The sequence below is a fragment of the Lethenteron reissneri genome, chromosome 61 (assembly GCF_015708825.2).
Source record: "Lethenteron reissneri isolate LAM-NWPU_2019-01 chromosome 61, ASM1570882v1, whole genome shotgun sequence".
Lineage (NCBI taxonomy): Eukaryota > Metazoa > Chordata > Hyperoartia > Petromyzontiformes > Petromyzontidae > Lethenteron > Lethenteron reissneri.
In genome coordinates, this window is record NC_083839.1 from 9,731,309 (window position 1) to 9,745,527 (window position 14,219).

The 14,219-nt window shown below is 50.1% G+C and overlaps 1 protein-coding gene across 1 annotated transcript in view; it reads left to right on the top strand.

The window, feature by feature from the left end:
- LOC133358313 (E3 ubiquitin-protein ligase MARCHF11-like) overlaps window positions 1–14,219 on the top strand; it is a 207,084-nt gene that overhangs the window by 97,945 nt on the left and 94,920 nt on the right. Inside the window, exon 2 of the mRNA XM_061576567.1 lies at window positions 8,787–8,942. Coding sequence (XP_061432551.1) covers window positions 8,787–8,942 — 156 coding nt within the window. The remainder of the gene's footprint in view (window positions 1–8,786; window positions 8,943–14,219) is intronic.

Below are 14,219 nucleotides of genomic sequence, written 5' to 3' on the forward strand. Positions count from 1 at the left end.
TTATTCGTGGGACGAATGACTATTTCGAAGTCACAGAAGAGCTTGCTGCACTGCAAAGCATCAAAGGAACATCTACAGGAGAGGATATCTTTCGATTTAAAGCTTTCGTGACTGAAGGGATTCATCTTCTTGGTTTTTTCGGTAAAGTCACATAGAAGGGAAATAATAAAATAATAAAACATAATAAAATAATTCTCACGACGTTTCGGCCACAACACAAGCAGCCGTCCTCAGGTGAAAACCAGGTCTGTCGGGGAGACAGCGTCTGAATGAAACAGCACACGAGCTTGGAGCATATATAAGCTGGGTTGGAAACGGGGGAAAGAACGCCTTGACAAAATAATTTGCATATCAAGAGGAATTTAGCATATTTATGGGAAATGCAGGAATGTGATTAGTACTACATATGCCCGTGCTGCATATGTAGTCCATGAAATTGGTGAAATTTGGGGAGCGAATCGTCAGTAGTGTACCTTTATTTCCTATGGTGTTTCGGCCTTTCACACTATACACCCTCCCCAAAGGCGGCCAGCGACAGGGTGATAAATCCTACACTTGCGTCCGATTCCCAATTAGTCGTAGGAGTTGCCTTGTTGTTGATAGCCAACATCCCATGGGACTATGCATGGCAGGGGGGTCCTCCTCCCTGAGTCAAGCATTGTTGACCGCATACCTCCTGGCCCTCTCACTTCGGGGCCCAGCTGGGGTCTTTCCTCTTCATCCAGAGCCACTGACTGCTGCCTTCTGCCACCTCCGATACAGCTCTGATTGCCACAAAACCTCTGCAGCCCACCTCCACTGGTCGGACTTTTGTGTTCCAGCCATTATGCCATGCTTCTAGCAGCTAGATCAGCATAGCGCAGATGTTTTCGCTCATAAGCCTCATCTACTGAGTCCTCCCAGGGTACTGTGAGCTCAATGATGAAGACCTTCTTGAGCGAACGGGACCAGAGCACCATGTCAGGTCTTAGGGTGGTGGTTGCGATCTCCGGAGGAAACACAAGTTGCCGGCCAATGTCAGCTAGCATTTTCCAGTCGTGGGCCAAGCGCAGCTGGTCTCGCTCTGATGGTGTAGAGCCGTTCTTCGGTGGTTTAGCCCCTTCGCAGACAAAGGTCGTCCATAAGGGGTGTGATGCTGCTGGGGGTGGTAGGGGGTTGTGGCAGCTCGCTTGTCCGACAGGGCGGACGCAATGTTTTTTAAGGACTTGGTTGTGACGCCAAGTGTAGCGTCCTTGGGTGAAGCTTGTTTTACACCCTGTGAGAATGTGCCTGAGGTTGGCTGGCATGGAACAGAGGGCACAGTCCGGATCTTCACCATACCATTGGTGAAGATTAACTGGTGTTGGAAGGACGTCATATGTTGCTCTGATGGAAAAGCTCAACCGCCTCGCTTACATGGCCCACAGATCCTTCCAGCTGATCTTCCTCTTCTCCATACTGTCCCATCGAGTCCACTGTCCCTGTTTGGCAAGAGAGACTGCCTTGGCCCACCTTGCAGCCTCCTCCTGATGGCATACTTCCTGCACTACCATCTTCCGCCGCTCTGGTGCAGTGGCCTTACTCCAAGCAGCGCGGCTAGTTAGCCCAAGGCCTCCTCTCCTTTGCTGAACATGACCCACAATGTCAGCATGTCCGAGGGCTGCTGTTGCCTCCTGGACTGCTTTTTCTGGCCTCCATTTGCGCTCAGTTGCCAAGGTCGGCGCGTTGTTGCTCACCACTGGGTCTCGAGATTCATTCAGTGTCATCTGGAGCCTGGTTTTTGCACACTTGAATTCCTCTGTTAGACTGGTGAGGGGCAGCTTGAGGACACCATCTCCATATAGGCCTATGGTGGTAAGGCATCGTGGAACTCCAAAGCCACTTCTTTAAGTACCCTGTGACTCCTCTTTCCATCTTCTCCACTGTTGAGATTGGAACCTCATACACTGCTCGGGGCCACAACACCCGGGGTAGGAGACTAAACTGCAGACACCAGGCATTTAACTTTCCAGGTAGCTGGGTGTTGTCGATGGACTGTAGGCTACTACCAATGTCTTTGCGCAGCTGTTGCACCTGGTCTTTGTCCTTCAGGCTTGCATCATACCACCTTCCAAGGCTTTTTACCTGTTGCTCAGACACTGTTGGGATTGGGACATCTCCGATTAAGAATTTCAGGTCAAAGAGTACTCCCTTCACAATCGAGTTTTCTGAGCAGTCTCCTGGTGCATGGGACCTACATTCAGGCACTGCCATGAGGTGGTGAACTCTGAGGTGGTGAAGCAGAACTGCAGATCCTGGAAGTACGACTTTACCAGGGTTGTGATGGTGTCCGGTATGTGGAAAAACCTGAAGGCAGACCACAGGAGTTCATGGGGCACAGAGCCAAATGCGTTGGCGAGGTCGAGGAAGACTAAATGGAGGTCCCTTTTCTCCACCTTGGCCATTTGGATCTGGTGCCAGATCATGCTGGAATGTTCCAAGCAGCCAGATAACCCTGATATTCCTGCCTTCTGTACAGATGTATCGACGTATGCATTCCTTTGCAGGTACTCGGCCATCCTCTGGGCAATGACCCTAAAGAAGATTTTACCCTCGACATTCAGTAAGGAGATTGGGCGGAATTGGCTGATGTTCACTGCATCCTTCTCCTTAGGGATCAGGACCCCGCCTGCTCTACGCCACAATTTGGGTATTATCTTCTTTTGCCAAGCTGTTCTCATAAGCCTCCAGAGGAACCTCAGGACGTCTGGCGCGTTCTTATACACTTTGTCCGGGACTCCATTTGGCCCGGGGCTGATGCTGTTCTTGCCCGTCGAACTGTGTTTTCCACCTCTTTCCATGTGTAATGGGTTCAATTTAGGCGTACACACTTCTTGGGAGGCAACACTCATTTATTAATTAACACAACGTTTACTCAACAGTTACTCTTACTCTACACATAGGGTGGTGACCACCGACCTACACTAGCTAACACACAATTGTATTTTAGCTGCTCCAGCGTGACCCAGCCAGGTGGCTGCTGGCAGTCCGCTCACTGTAGGCCTTCTCTTCTGGCATCTTCACGAGGTGTCTTCATTCTTCGCAGGAACAGCCCTGCTCTGCGTTCACACCACGCTTATATCTGCTTTGGCGTGGCCGGCTCCGCCCAGGCGTGGCTGGCTCTCTCCAGGCCACGCCTCCCTTCCCAGGACACGCCTCACTTCCCCCACCTCTGGGAAGGTCCGGATCCCTCCAGCACGTGACCCCCCAGGCACCCCCTTGGGGCCCCCAGCCCTCGTACGGGCCAACACAGTAGTGACCGTTCTGTCACTACACATGTCAGAGGGCTGGTCTCAATATGATGTTCCAGGGGTTCAATGGGTGGGATATCTGATGGGATGGCCAGATGTTCATGTCGCTTTGAGTCAAAGTTTGTTGTTCTCAGGTGCTCCTCCAGGTCTTTCTTTGTTGTTTCTAGAGCTCCACTTTTTTCCTTCATGAAGAGACTTTTAAGGAACTTGAAGGGATCTTTATAGAATCGAGTTCTAGTTTGTTCTTTCTTCTTTCTGCGTTTCCGTAGGTTCTCTGCTCTACGGAGGGATGCCAACCGGGTTTTGATGTCAGCCTGAAGTGCCTCTATGCCCTCCTTTTCCCCTTCCGAGGCATTTTTCCACTGTTTCTTAAGCTGTCTCCTTTCTTGAACGAGGCGCTTGATTTCTTGTTGCCTCCTGGAAACTGGTGGGGTTGGAACCTTTCTCCCGCTTTTTGCCTCTTGCACTCCAAAGCTTTCTGCCCCGTACTCATAGATGATGTCCCCCATCCTCTCCAACTTCTTCTCCACTGTGCCTCGAAGTTTCTCGAGGGTCAAGGTAAGGTCAGTATTCACTGTTTCCCACAACTTATTGTCACTGGCGCCAAGCCACTTCACATACGGTCTGTGCCCTGGTAGTCTCCTCTCGACTGCAGGTCTGGGAGGCTGGGTGAATTCCACTCCTGTTGTTGGTTCCACCTCAGTTGTTACTTCGGTGCTTGAGTTTACGTCCTCCATGACAGTGGTACTGATGCACTGCAAACTATGGTTTGCGTCCAGTTGCTGTGCTTCATTCGACTGATTTTATCGCTTTCGCAGAAAGTAATCAATGCGAGGCCTCTGTCTCTCTTTGCCCAAACACCCCTTCTTCCCTTGGTGGATCCTCAACCCATGGTGTGATGTAACTTTCCTCCAACCACAGACACATACCTGCATCTGTTTGTGGCCCGCTGTTGCAGCAGAACTTGTGACAGTTGCTGTGGTGCTCTCTTGTGCTGTGCTCTCATTACTCGTAGTCGTTTCCGGTCCAGTCCTTACCATGTTGTCAGCCGATGAGTCATCTTCCGCCCCCGCTCTCGCAGACTCTAGGGGTATTCTCTTATGTTGACTTTCTGTAGCTAAAGCGGGTGTTTCCAACATACTGCGAAGCATGGGAAACTACAGAAATGGGATGCTAACCCATGACTGTCCCAGTGGGGTCTATTCCCTCCTGTCAGCCGTCTCTCCTTGACGCCACAAGGCGAGAGAGAAAGGCACACAAACTCCAAATATACAGCAGGTGTTAAGAGTTGGGATCAAACCCACGAACTCTTGTATACCAGGTGAGGTAGTTAACATCTCACCACCGTGGCACCAAAGTTTATTCAGACTCGCCTTCCCATAACATCAAAAATTTTATAATGGAGAAAAAAACTGTTTATTTACTTATTATTTATGTTATTTAATTTATTAACTACTTATTCTTTACGCTATTCGTTGCGCATGGTCACACTTTATTTTGCGCGTGGTTGCGATTTACTTTGCTCGGTCGGCGCGAGCTGCTCAGAGGTCTGATGGGTTTTTATCTTCATCTCTGTTGTTGGTCCGTGACCCTGGTACCATTCCCATTCCGCTGCAACGCGCACCGACGTGTAAGCTTTATCGACGGCGCGATATTGGCACGTAAGCTAATGATCGATCAATCAACTTAGCTTTTCTTCTGCCTCGTATGCCGCATGTGTACCATCTGTCCGCTTCTGAATCGGCCACTGCTGCATTTGCAGCAGTCGTCTGGTTCACGGGGACTTGCGCTCGCTACTGAAGGTAAAGCAGAGCTGCCCGTGGTACCATGGGGTGGTGGAGCCACCGTGGCTGACGGTGGCAACTCGTGCGTAGAGCACTCATACAACGCAATGCACAGAACAGAACGATCCACGGTCAGGTTCGCATTGTGGAGAGAGGGTCCATACAAAGACAAAGATCCCCCTTATCCCCACCTCACCTTGCTGACCTTGTCAAGGAGCAGAAACCATCGACACACAAACTTCGGCCATCCTCACAGTAGCAGCGGCTTTTGGCTGGCCATTGAACAAAACGGTCACCACATCACGCGCTTTCAGATGTGCTTCTGCAACCGTCTGAAATGCTTTTCCTTCCGATATTTTAGGAAGCCACTGGAGCTATGCACTTTTAAATCATCATCTAGATTGACAACCCATTTCTTTAGAACTGCTTTTTGTGTTTAGTTTGTTGTCTTTTCCCCGCGCCTCCGATTGGCACGGTTGGCTACGTACGGTGCAAAAGAAGTTTGACATACATACATATGTAATGACATGATGACACCTTCTGGCTGAGAAAGGGAAGTGCGGGTACGGGCACAGTTAAGATAACGTCTAATCAGAGAGGGAATTGTATCTGGGGCAAAAGTAATTGGTGGGGTTGGCCGAGATGCTCCGGGAAGCGGCTCAAAGGTTCCACGGGAGGGCGTGGCCGGAGGCGGGGCCTAGCCACGCCTGGGGGGATATAAGAGCTCGGGTTTCGTGTGTCGATTTCTGGGTCCGGACTGCGTCGCTGCTCGCCATCATCTCTCTCCGTCGTCCGGCCAAGTGGAAGATCTCCTGCGGGGTTTCCATCGCCATCCTCATCACGCCGCCAGCCAGCGGCGTAGCCGAGTGAGGGCGGTGGGACCACGCCGAGTGATCGGCTGTGTGTAGCCAATAGAGATGTTAAAATCTAAGTGTTGTATTCAGAGTGAGAAGAATAAGGCTGGCCTGTCTTGTGCCTGTGTGAGAAATAAAATAATAAGTACCCTCTACACGACGTGTCGCAGAAGTCGCTCATTACAAATACATCATAATTTAAACAAATACTATATATACTCACACAGGCTGTCGGGACAAGTGCTGTTAGCAAGTAGCATCTATGAAGGCCGACACGGCACACGAGAGGGTGGGTGGCCAGCACCACGCCCGGCTGCCTTTGTCTCTCCAGTGGCGATGTTTACAAATGGCACATGGTACGTACTTATGTGTTGCCGAGTCGATCTAGGGGAGGCGCAGGACCGGTTCAGATAATGGTCACTGTTGTTGGTGGTCGTGAGCGGGAATTGAACTCGGGTCACCGGGTTCATAGCGCATCGCACTAACTGCTGCCCCACCGCTGCCCCACCGCTCCCCCCTTACGTACTCGGCATGCACGGGTGGATCGCGAGTTCCGGTTCGTGGGTTGACTCTCTCGCTGTCCACCTCGTGGTGAGCGGTCGCCCCTCAGCGGAGGGCTGTGGAAACTCCTCACAGCTCGCCATGCGTGCACAGTAAAAACAACTGATGGTTACGCACGCGGTGCCATGCATGGGCTAGCAGGATATTAATCATTGATCACGGCATCACTCTTCAACCCCTCGACCCTCTACGCCCTTTCTTGCATGACGAGGTGTATAGCCGCTGCTGTTGCTTCAGCGCCATCAGAATCAGAGTATGTATACTGCCGGAGGAATCCGATGAGCTATGAAGCTCTTTTTCTTCTAAATGTGGAGGGAAAACTGGATGACCTGGATAAAAATCCACATGACCATGGGGAGAGAGACATGCAAACTCCAAATATACAGCAGATGTCAAGAGTCGGAATAGAACCCACGACCTCCTGCATACCAGGCAAGGTAATTAACATTACATTACTGTGGTGAAAACATTTATCTTTTTAATTGAGAATACCGAGTGGATGCACGCCCAATGGGCCAGCTTGCCAGATTCTTTTTATTCCACTCCAAGTGTGAGACTGGCCGCATTAGCCGGCACGCCATTAACCGCTGCACCGCTGGCGCTGGGCAAGTAGTTAGCTGCTGCTGCTAACATACGTGCAACATTGTATGGGCGCTATCGTACAGGCGCTGGGGTGCTATTGTGTGGGGGGCTATCGTTCTGAGAGAGCGGATTTCTTCTTCCATATGGCTGATGTAGATGCAGGGCAACGACCTCAATTTCATATTCAGGTGGTCAAGCCAAGACAACTGCGTCAGGAGTAGCGGAGTGTATCGCTGTGACGTCTCCTTCATATTTGTGGCTCGGGTCATTGTACCATCTGTTCTGGATGACCACAGTTGCACACTACTACTGGCGAGTTTTTAATTTTCCATTTGTACATCAGGTATCCACATCTGGCACAGTTTGTGCAGATGCGGTTTGGGGTGGAAAATTAGCTTAAGGGATCTTCTGCGTTGAGTCTTTCAGAACAAGCTAGTGTTTGTGAATTATTTTGAACTCAATTCAGCTCTCAAAGCTTCATCGGGGATTGAATGCGCATTGTTGAAGGTGAAGCACTTGGGACCAAAATGGGGCTTGGCGTGAGTTTAAAAAATGACGAGGGACGTTATCAAGATCCTGATGAATGGGAAGGCGACCGTTTCCTCGATTCACAGGACTTATCCGAAGGGTTGCAACGTTGTGTCGTTTGGGTGGGGAAGAGATAGGGTTACAGGACTGACAACAAGAATGTTGGGGTCGACTTGAGGGTTCCTGTGATACACCACCGCATTGCATTGTTTAGTTGGACATCAACAAGTCGAGTGGTGACTACTTTTGGTCCATAATGGCGCACAGTACTCACACACAAGGTCCATGGTTGATGTTTCCATAGCACTGATGGTGGTGAATCTCCCCAGCTTGTGCTTGCCAGTTTCTGAAACATGTTGACCCTTTGTTTTGGTTTTGGCAGCTACCTTTTTCGAGGCGGTCGTGGAAGGTTAGCGTATGTTCTGCCTTCACTCCGGGATAGGTCGGAATGGGGTCGTGTCACACAGTGTTGCCACAGAAGTGCCAATTTCAGAGTGTGCTTGTTGTTAGTTTGTGGGGATTTGGCTCGTGCCTCCATTTCTGGAAATATTCCCCCATTTCACAGTGAATTCCATGCCATTGCTTTGAGTTGCTGGGCAAGGTCATCCGCATGCACACAAGTGTGCATGAGCGCAGGGCGATCGTCGCGAGAGGAACAGGCCACGCTTCACGGACGTGGCTTGCAGTCGTTCCGCAGTCAGGGGCTGAGTTGCCACGCGCAACCCACTGCAGAGTAAATGCCATTGTCGAGGTCGCCTTATTGAAATTTGCCGAATTTGGACTGTGACTCCGGTACATCATTGCCAACTGCTCGCGAACCACGTCGTGGGAGCTTCACAGCTGTCTAGTGTGCAGCAGATGATGAATGTGTTTCACGGTTAAAACGCACACCACGGTATTAACCAGGGCAGCCTGCCGGGTTAAAACCACACCTCCAGTTATCACTGTTGGCTATGTACGGTGCGAAAGAAGTTAAACATACCTACATACATTAACTCACACAGAGACCCATAGACTCAATAAAGTTACCCATAAACTTACACAGGACGGTTGGCTATGTACAGTGGCACGAAAAAGTTCAACATACACACACACTTTGCGCGCGTTGAGCGCGATCTCGAGTCGCAAGCCTCACCGCCGCCTATCGGTGCCACACCCCTGCTGCAATACCTCTCCCCACCAACCAACCCCACGTGGGCTGTGCGCAGGGCGAGCTCCTGAGTCCCTGCCGATGCAATGGATCCGTGCGCTGCACCCACCAGCCGTGCCTCGTCAAGTGGATCAGCGAGCGCGGCTCCTGGTCCTGCGAGCTCTGCTACTACAAATACCAGGTCATCCCCATCAGCACCAAGAACCCGCTGCAGGTAACGCGGCCCCCTGCAGGGCACCCTCGGCCGTCCGCCCCCCACCTCCGGTCTACATGGTGGGGTGATGGGCTGCGCTGTGATGCTCCCGAGGCTACTCCCACCCCTCCTTCTGCCGGTGTTTATTTTCGTGAAAAGTTGCAGGTCGGAAAAAAAACCACCATGGAGTTCGTAACACCGCATGCGGTGTCTGCTTGGAGGTTGCGGGAATACTCCCAGGACGAACAGGAAGGCAAACTGGTACCAGCAATTGCCCAAAGTTCTGCGGTCCTGTGTTTGGATGTTGGGCCAACTCCAATCATAAGCGCGCGATGTTTAAAATATAGCTGGGAGCGACCACGTAGAGACTCCATGCCCCTTCTTTCAAGGGACACCTTTAGTTATAAAACAATACAAGGCGAGACGGAGATGGAGACGAGACAAGACGGAGACAAGACGAGACAGAGATGAGATGAGACGGATTCAAGACAGAGATGAGACAGGATGGAGATGAGACATAGACGGAAACGAGACGAGACGAAGACGAGATGGAGACAAGACGAGACGGAGATGAGACAGAGACGAGACAGAGATGGAGACTAGACGCGATGGAGACGAGACGAGATGAGACGTAGACGGAAACGAGACGAGACGAGATGGAGATAAGATGGAGACGGAGATGGAGACGAGACGAAGAGGAGATGAGATGGACATGAGACGAAGATGGAGACTAGACCGGACGGAGACTGGACGAAATGGAGATGAGACGGAGACAAGACAGAGATGCAGACTAGATGAGACGGAGATGGAGACCCGATTAGTGAGAGTTGAGACCGAGATTAGACGAGACGGAGATGAGAGGCAGACGAAGATGAGACTTGCTATATCGGCGATTTTGGCTATCTGCGAATCGCATCTAGAACTGTACATGACTACTGCATTGAGAGAGAGAGAAGGAGATAAAGTGATGAGAGACAACATAATGAGAAATAACTTGATGTGAGAAAGTGATCAGATAAAGTAATGAGATATCATAATAAGTAACTATTTTTTTTACTATTATTTAATACTTTAATATGTATTTGTATTGAATTTGTTTATTATAACCATTTCTTTTTTATTATCATGTATATAATAGTTCATTTAGGTATTATAATTTAGGTAATTCGTTTAAAAAAAGCAGGTTTTCATCGGCCTATATCATTATCTGCGAAATGTTCTATTCACGAGCATCTCTGAAATGTATCCCTCGTCGCGAGTAACGAGTGAGTACTGGACTTTTTGTATGCCGATTATGCTGGCTAGTTACTAGGGCACGCCTCTCCTGAGTTGTTCGTGTTTAAAATGCTGGAGGAAAGCGGGAGTACCCAGAGAGAGAAAACCCCACGCATACTTAGGGGGATTAACACTCAATGGGCTCCACACACACACGCAGTTTAAATTCACGGACAGAATCAATCCAGTGAGTGTAACCACATTTAGCCATGGAGCACATCTATAATGGGCGCTCCGCAGCCCTTGCAGTTGTGTGCCTTGATGCTCGGGTGAGGGGCTGCCACCATTTGGAAGGTGACCAATGCATTGGCATGGAGCGTTGTAAATGTGAGTCTTCTCGGGTAGTGGAGGGATTCATGACAATACCAAACAATATGTTGGATGAAGTGTCGTGATGGGTACAGCTGCAAGATCCGACCGTATCCATCCAGTGCTCTCCGAGCTGCATTGGCTTCTGGTTTGCTGAACGATACATTATTATAAGTTTGCGCTCATTACAAACACAAAGTGCTTGCCATAAACCACTGTTCTTCATTGCAAGGCCCGTGGGCCACTGGCAGCCCCTGGTGGCCTTTAGTGTGGCCCCTGATGTGCGGCCCCAGAAAATACACAAATGTGAAAGCACCCCCCATCACCATCGTGCTGTTGTCAAACCCCCAATGGTTTCAAATGTGTGGCTGCCCTCACACTAATGATGTCTTATTGCCAAAAGTGGCCCCTCTCTGAAAATTAGTGAAAAACACTTGACATAAATGAACCACAAAACCTTGCATAAAACCATCACGCGACTCTGGTCATCCTCGCAGCAGCGGCTTTTGGCTAACCAAGCAAAGACGCTCACTGCATTGTGCAGCACTTTCAGATGCACTTCTGCGGCCGTTTGGAACGCTCTTCCTTCCGATATTAGGAAGTCACTGGAGCTGTGCACTTTTAAATCATCATCTAGGTTGACAAACTAATTTCTTTCCAACTGCTGTTTGTGTTTAGTTTGTTATCTTTCTCCTGCACCTCCAATAAGCATGGTTCGTTACGTACGGTGCGAAACAAGTTCAACATATACAGTGAGGGAAAAAAGTATTTGATCCCCTGCTGATTTTGTACGTTTGCCCACTGACAAAGAAATGATCAGTCTATAATTTTAATGGTAGGTGTATTTGAACAGTGAGAGCCAGATTAACAACAACAAAATCCAGAAAAACGCATGTCAAAAATGTTATACATTGATTTGCATTTTAATGAGGGAAATAAGTATTTGACCCCTTTGCAAAACATGACTTAGTACTTAGTGGCAAAACCCTTGTTGGCAATCACAGAGGTCAGACGTTTCTTGTAGTTGGCCACCACGTTTGCACACATCTCAGGAGGGATTTTGTCCCACTCCTCTTTGCAGACCTTCTCCAAGTAATTAAGGTTTCGAGGCTGACGTTTGGCAACTCGAACCTTCAGCTCCCTCCACAGATTTTATATGGGATTAAGGTCTGGAAACTGGCTAGGCCACTCCAGGACCTTAATGTGCTTCTTCTTGAGCCACTTCTTTGTTGCCTTGGCCGTGTGTTTTGGGTCATTGTCATGCTGGAATACCCATCCACGACCCATGTACAATGCCCTGGCTGAGGGAAGGAGGTTCTCACCCAAGATTTGACGGTACATGGCCCCGTCCATCGTCTGTTTGATGCGGTGAAGTTGTCCTGTCCCCTTAGCAGAAAAACACCCCCAAAGCATAATGTTTCCACCTCCATGTTTGACGGTGGGGATGGTGTTCTTGGGGTCATATGCAGCATTCCTCCTCCTCCACACACGGCGAGTTGAGTTGATGCCAAAGAGCTCCATTTTGGTCTCATCTGACCACAACACTTTCACCCAGTTATCCTCTGAATCATTCAGATGTTCATTGGAAAACTTCAGACGGGCATGTATATGTGCTTTCTTGAGCAGGGGGACCTTGCGGGCACTGCATCATTTCAGTCCTTCACGGCGTAGTGTGGTACCAACTGTTGTCTTGGTGACTATGGTCCCAGCCGCCTTGAGATCATTGACAAGATCCTCCCGTGTAGTTCTGGGCTGATTCCTCACCGTTCTCATGATCATTGCAACTCCACGAGGTGAGATCTTTCATGGAGCCCCCCAGGCTGAGGGAGATTGACAGTTCTTTTGTGTTTCTTCCATTTGCGAATAATAGCACCAACTGTTGTCACCTTCTCACCAAGTTGCTTGGCGATGATCTTGTAGCCCATTCCAGCCTTGTGTAGGTCTACAATCTTGTCCCTGACACCCTTGGAGAGATCTTTGGTCTTGGTCATGGTGGAGAGTTTGGAATCTGATTGATTGATTGCTTCTGTGAACAGGTGTCTTTTATACAGGTAACAAAGCACTCCCTTTAAGAGTGTGCTCCTAACCTCAGCTCATTACCTGTGTAGTGTTGTAAGGACGGACTTCTGGACTTCTTTATGGCACACACTATTTATTATCTTAACACACAGTCCCTATCACACTAAGGGGTATACGGTCCCCTCACCCGTTACCCTCAGAAGGTACAAGCCTCCGGACCTTGCAGGCTATCTAATCTCCCTGCTCTCCCAGCATCCTCTGGCTGGACCTAGGGGATCTCTCCCCGACCACTGGTTACTCTGAGCCATAGCCCTGATAAGGGCTGGAGGGCTTGGTCCAGGGTCCTAGACGTCTTCGGCCGTCTTGGGTCTTCGTGTAGCAGACTCCTCCAGAGCTCCCAGCACTCTGGCTTTTATACCTGTTCGTGTCCGGGTTGTCCAATCCCCGGCCACCTTGTGGGACCCTCTGATTGGTCTTTCCCAATCTGGATTTGCATCCTACATCACCCCATTTGACCCTGACCGTTTGATTGAGCGGGAAAACCTTGTTTATGATCTGCTCTCACAGTTTGCGAACAGCGAGTAGTTAACACCACTACATCACTCCCCCCTTCGGAAGCCTCAGCCGTCCCGGCTGTTACAAAGAGAAAACCCTTCCATCAATGAACCGATGTGTGTGCCAAAAGAAAAACAACAAGAACCACAAGAACAACAAGAACAACAAGAACAACAAGTTCCCAAATATAAATACCCCCCCAATAACACAACATATGTACACGGTGAGAGACAATCACCAATAACGACATTCGCGACGCAACAAACCATGCAGCGTTCAGATGCTGAAAAAAAAAACGATGGCCAATCATGAAAACCGACGCGATTTAGCCCGTGTATATTTTGCGGGCCCGTCATAGGGGATGGGTGCCCTCTTCTGGGCTGCAGGCTGGTCAGGCAGCCTTACAAAAATGTTAGTAGGGACAGGGGGCCTCTCTGTGGAGACTCCTGGTGCAGACGGGTCCGGCAGCCTGGCAAACATGTTGGGTGGGTGAGGAGGTCTCTCTGCGGAGACTCTAGGCACAGGCGAGTGAGGCAGCCTGGCGAAAATGTTTGGCGGATCAGGCAGCCAGACAAAAATGTTGGGTGGGTCCAGAGGCCTTTCTGCAGAGACTCGTGGCTCGCACGACTCCCTCAGTCCCGCATCATCTGCGGGAGGAATGACACGTCTGCGCTGTGGATTAGGTACCAACGAGGCAACATCCGGCTCGTCGGACACATCCCCCGCCCAGCCCTCGTGTTGTGAGTTTGACGCAGAGCCGCGCGGAGCAACAAATGGCTTCAAGCGAGAAGGGTGCACAAACCAGCGACGCCGTCCCCAATGGATTTTAATACATTGTGGTTGCACAATCTCGACCACCTCAACCGGACCTTGCCATGGTTTAAGGAGCTTTGCCGATGTAGACGCCGGCACCTGGGGGCAATGAAGCCATGCCTTATCACCTGGAGCCCACTGATGCACGGACGTGCGAAGGGCTTGCAACTTCGAATTGGCCCACTGGCGGGAGGTGGAATTTTCAATCGCCGCATCACATGCCTCAGACAGCTTCCGGAGATTGAAGCGTAAATGATCAGCGAGCTTCGATGACCGTGGAAGCCGAACGTCAACGGGGGGAATGGCCTCCCTGCCATACATGAAGAA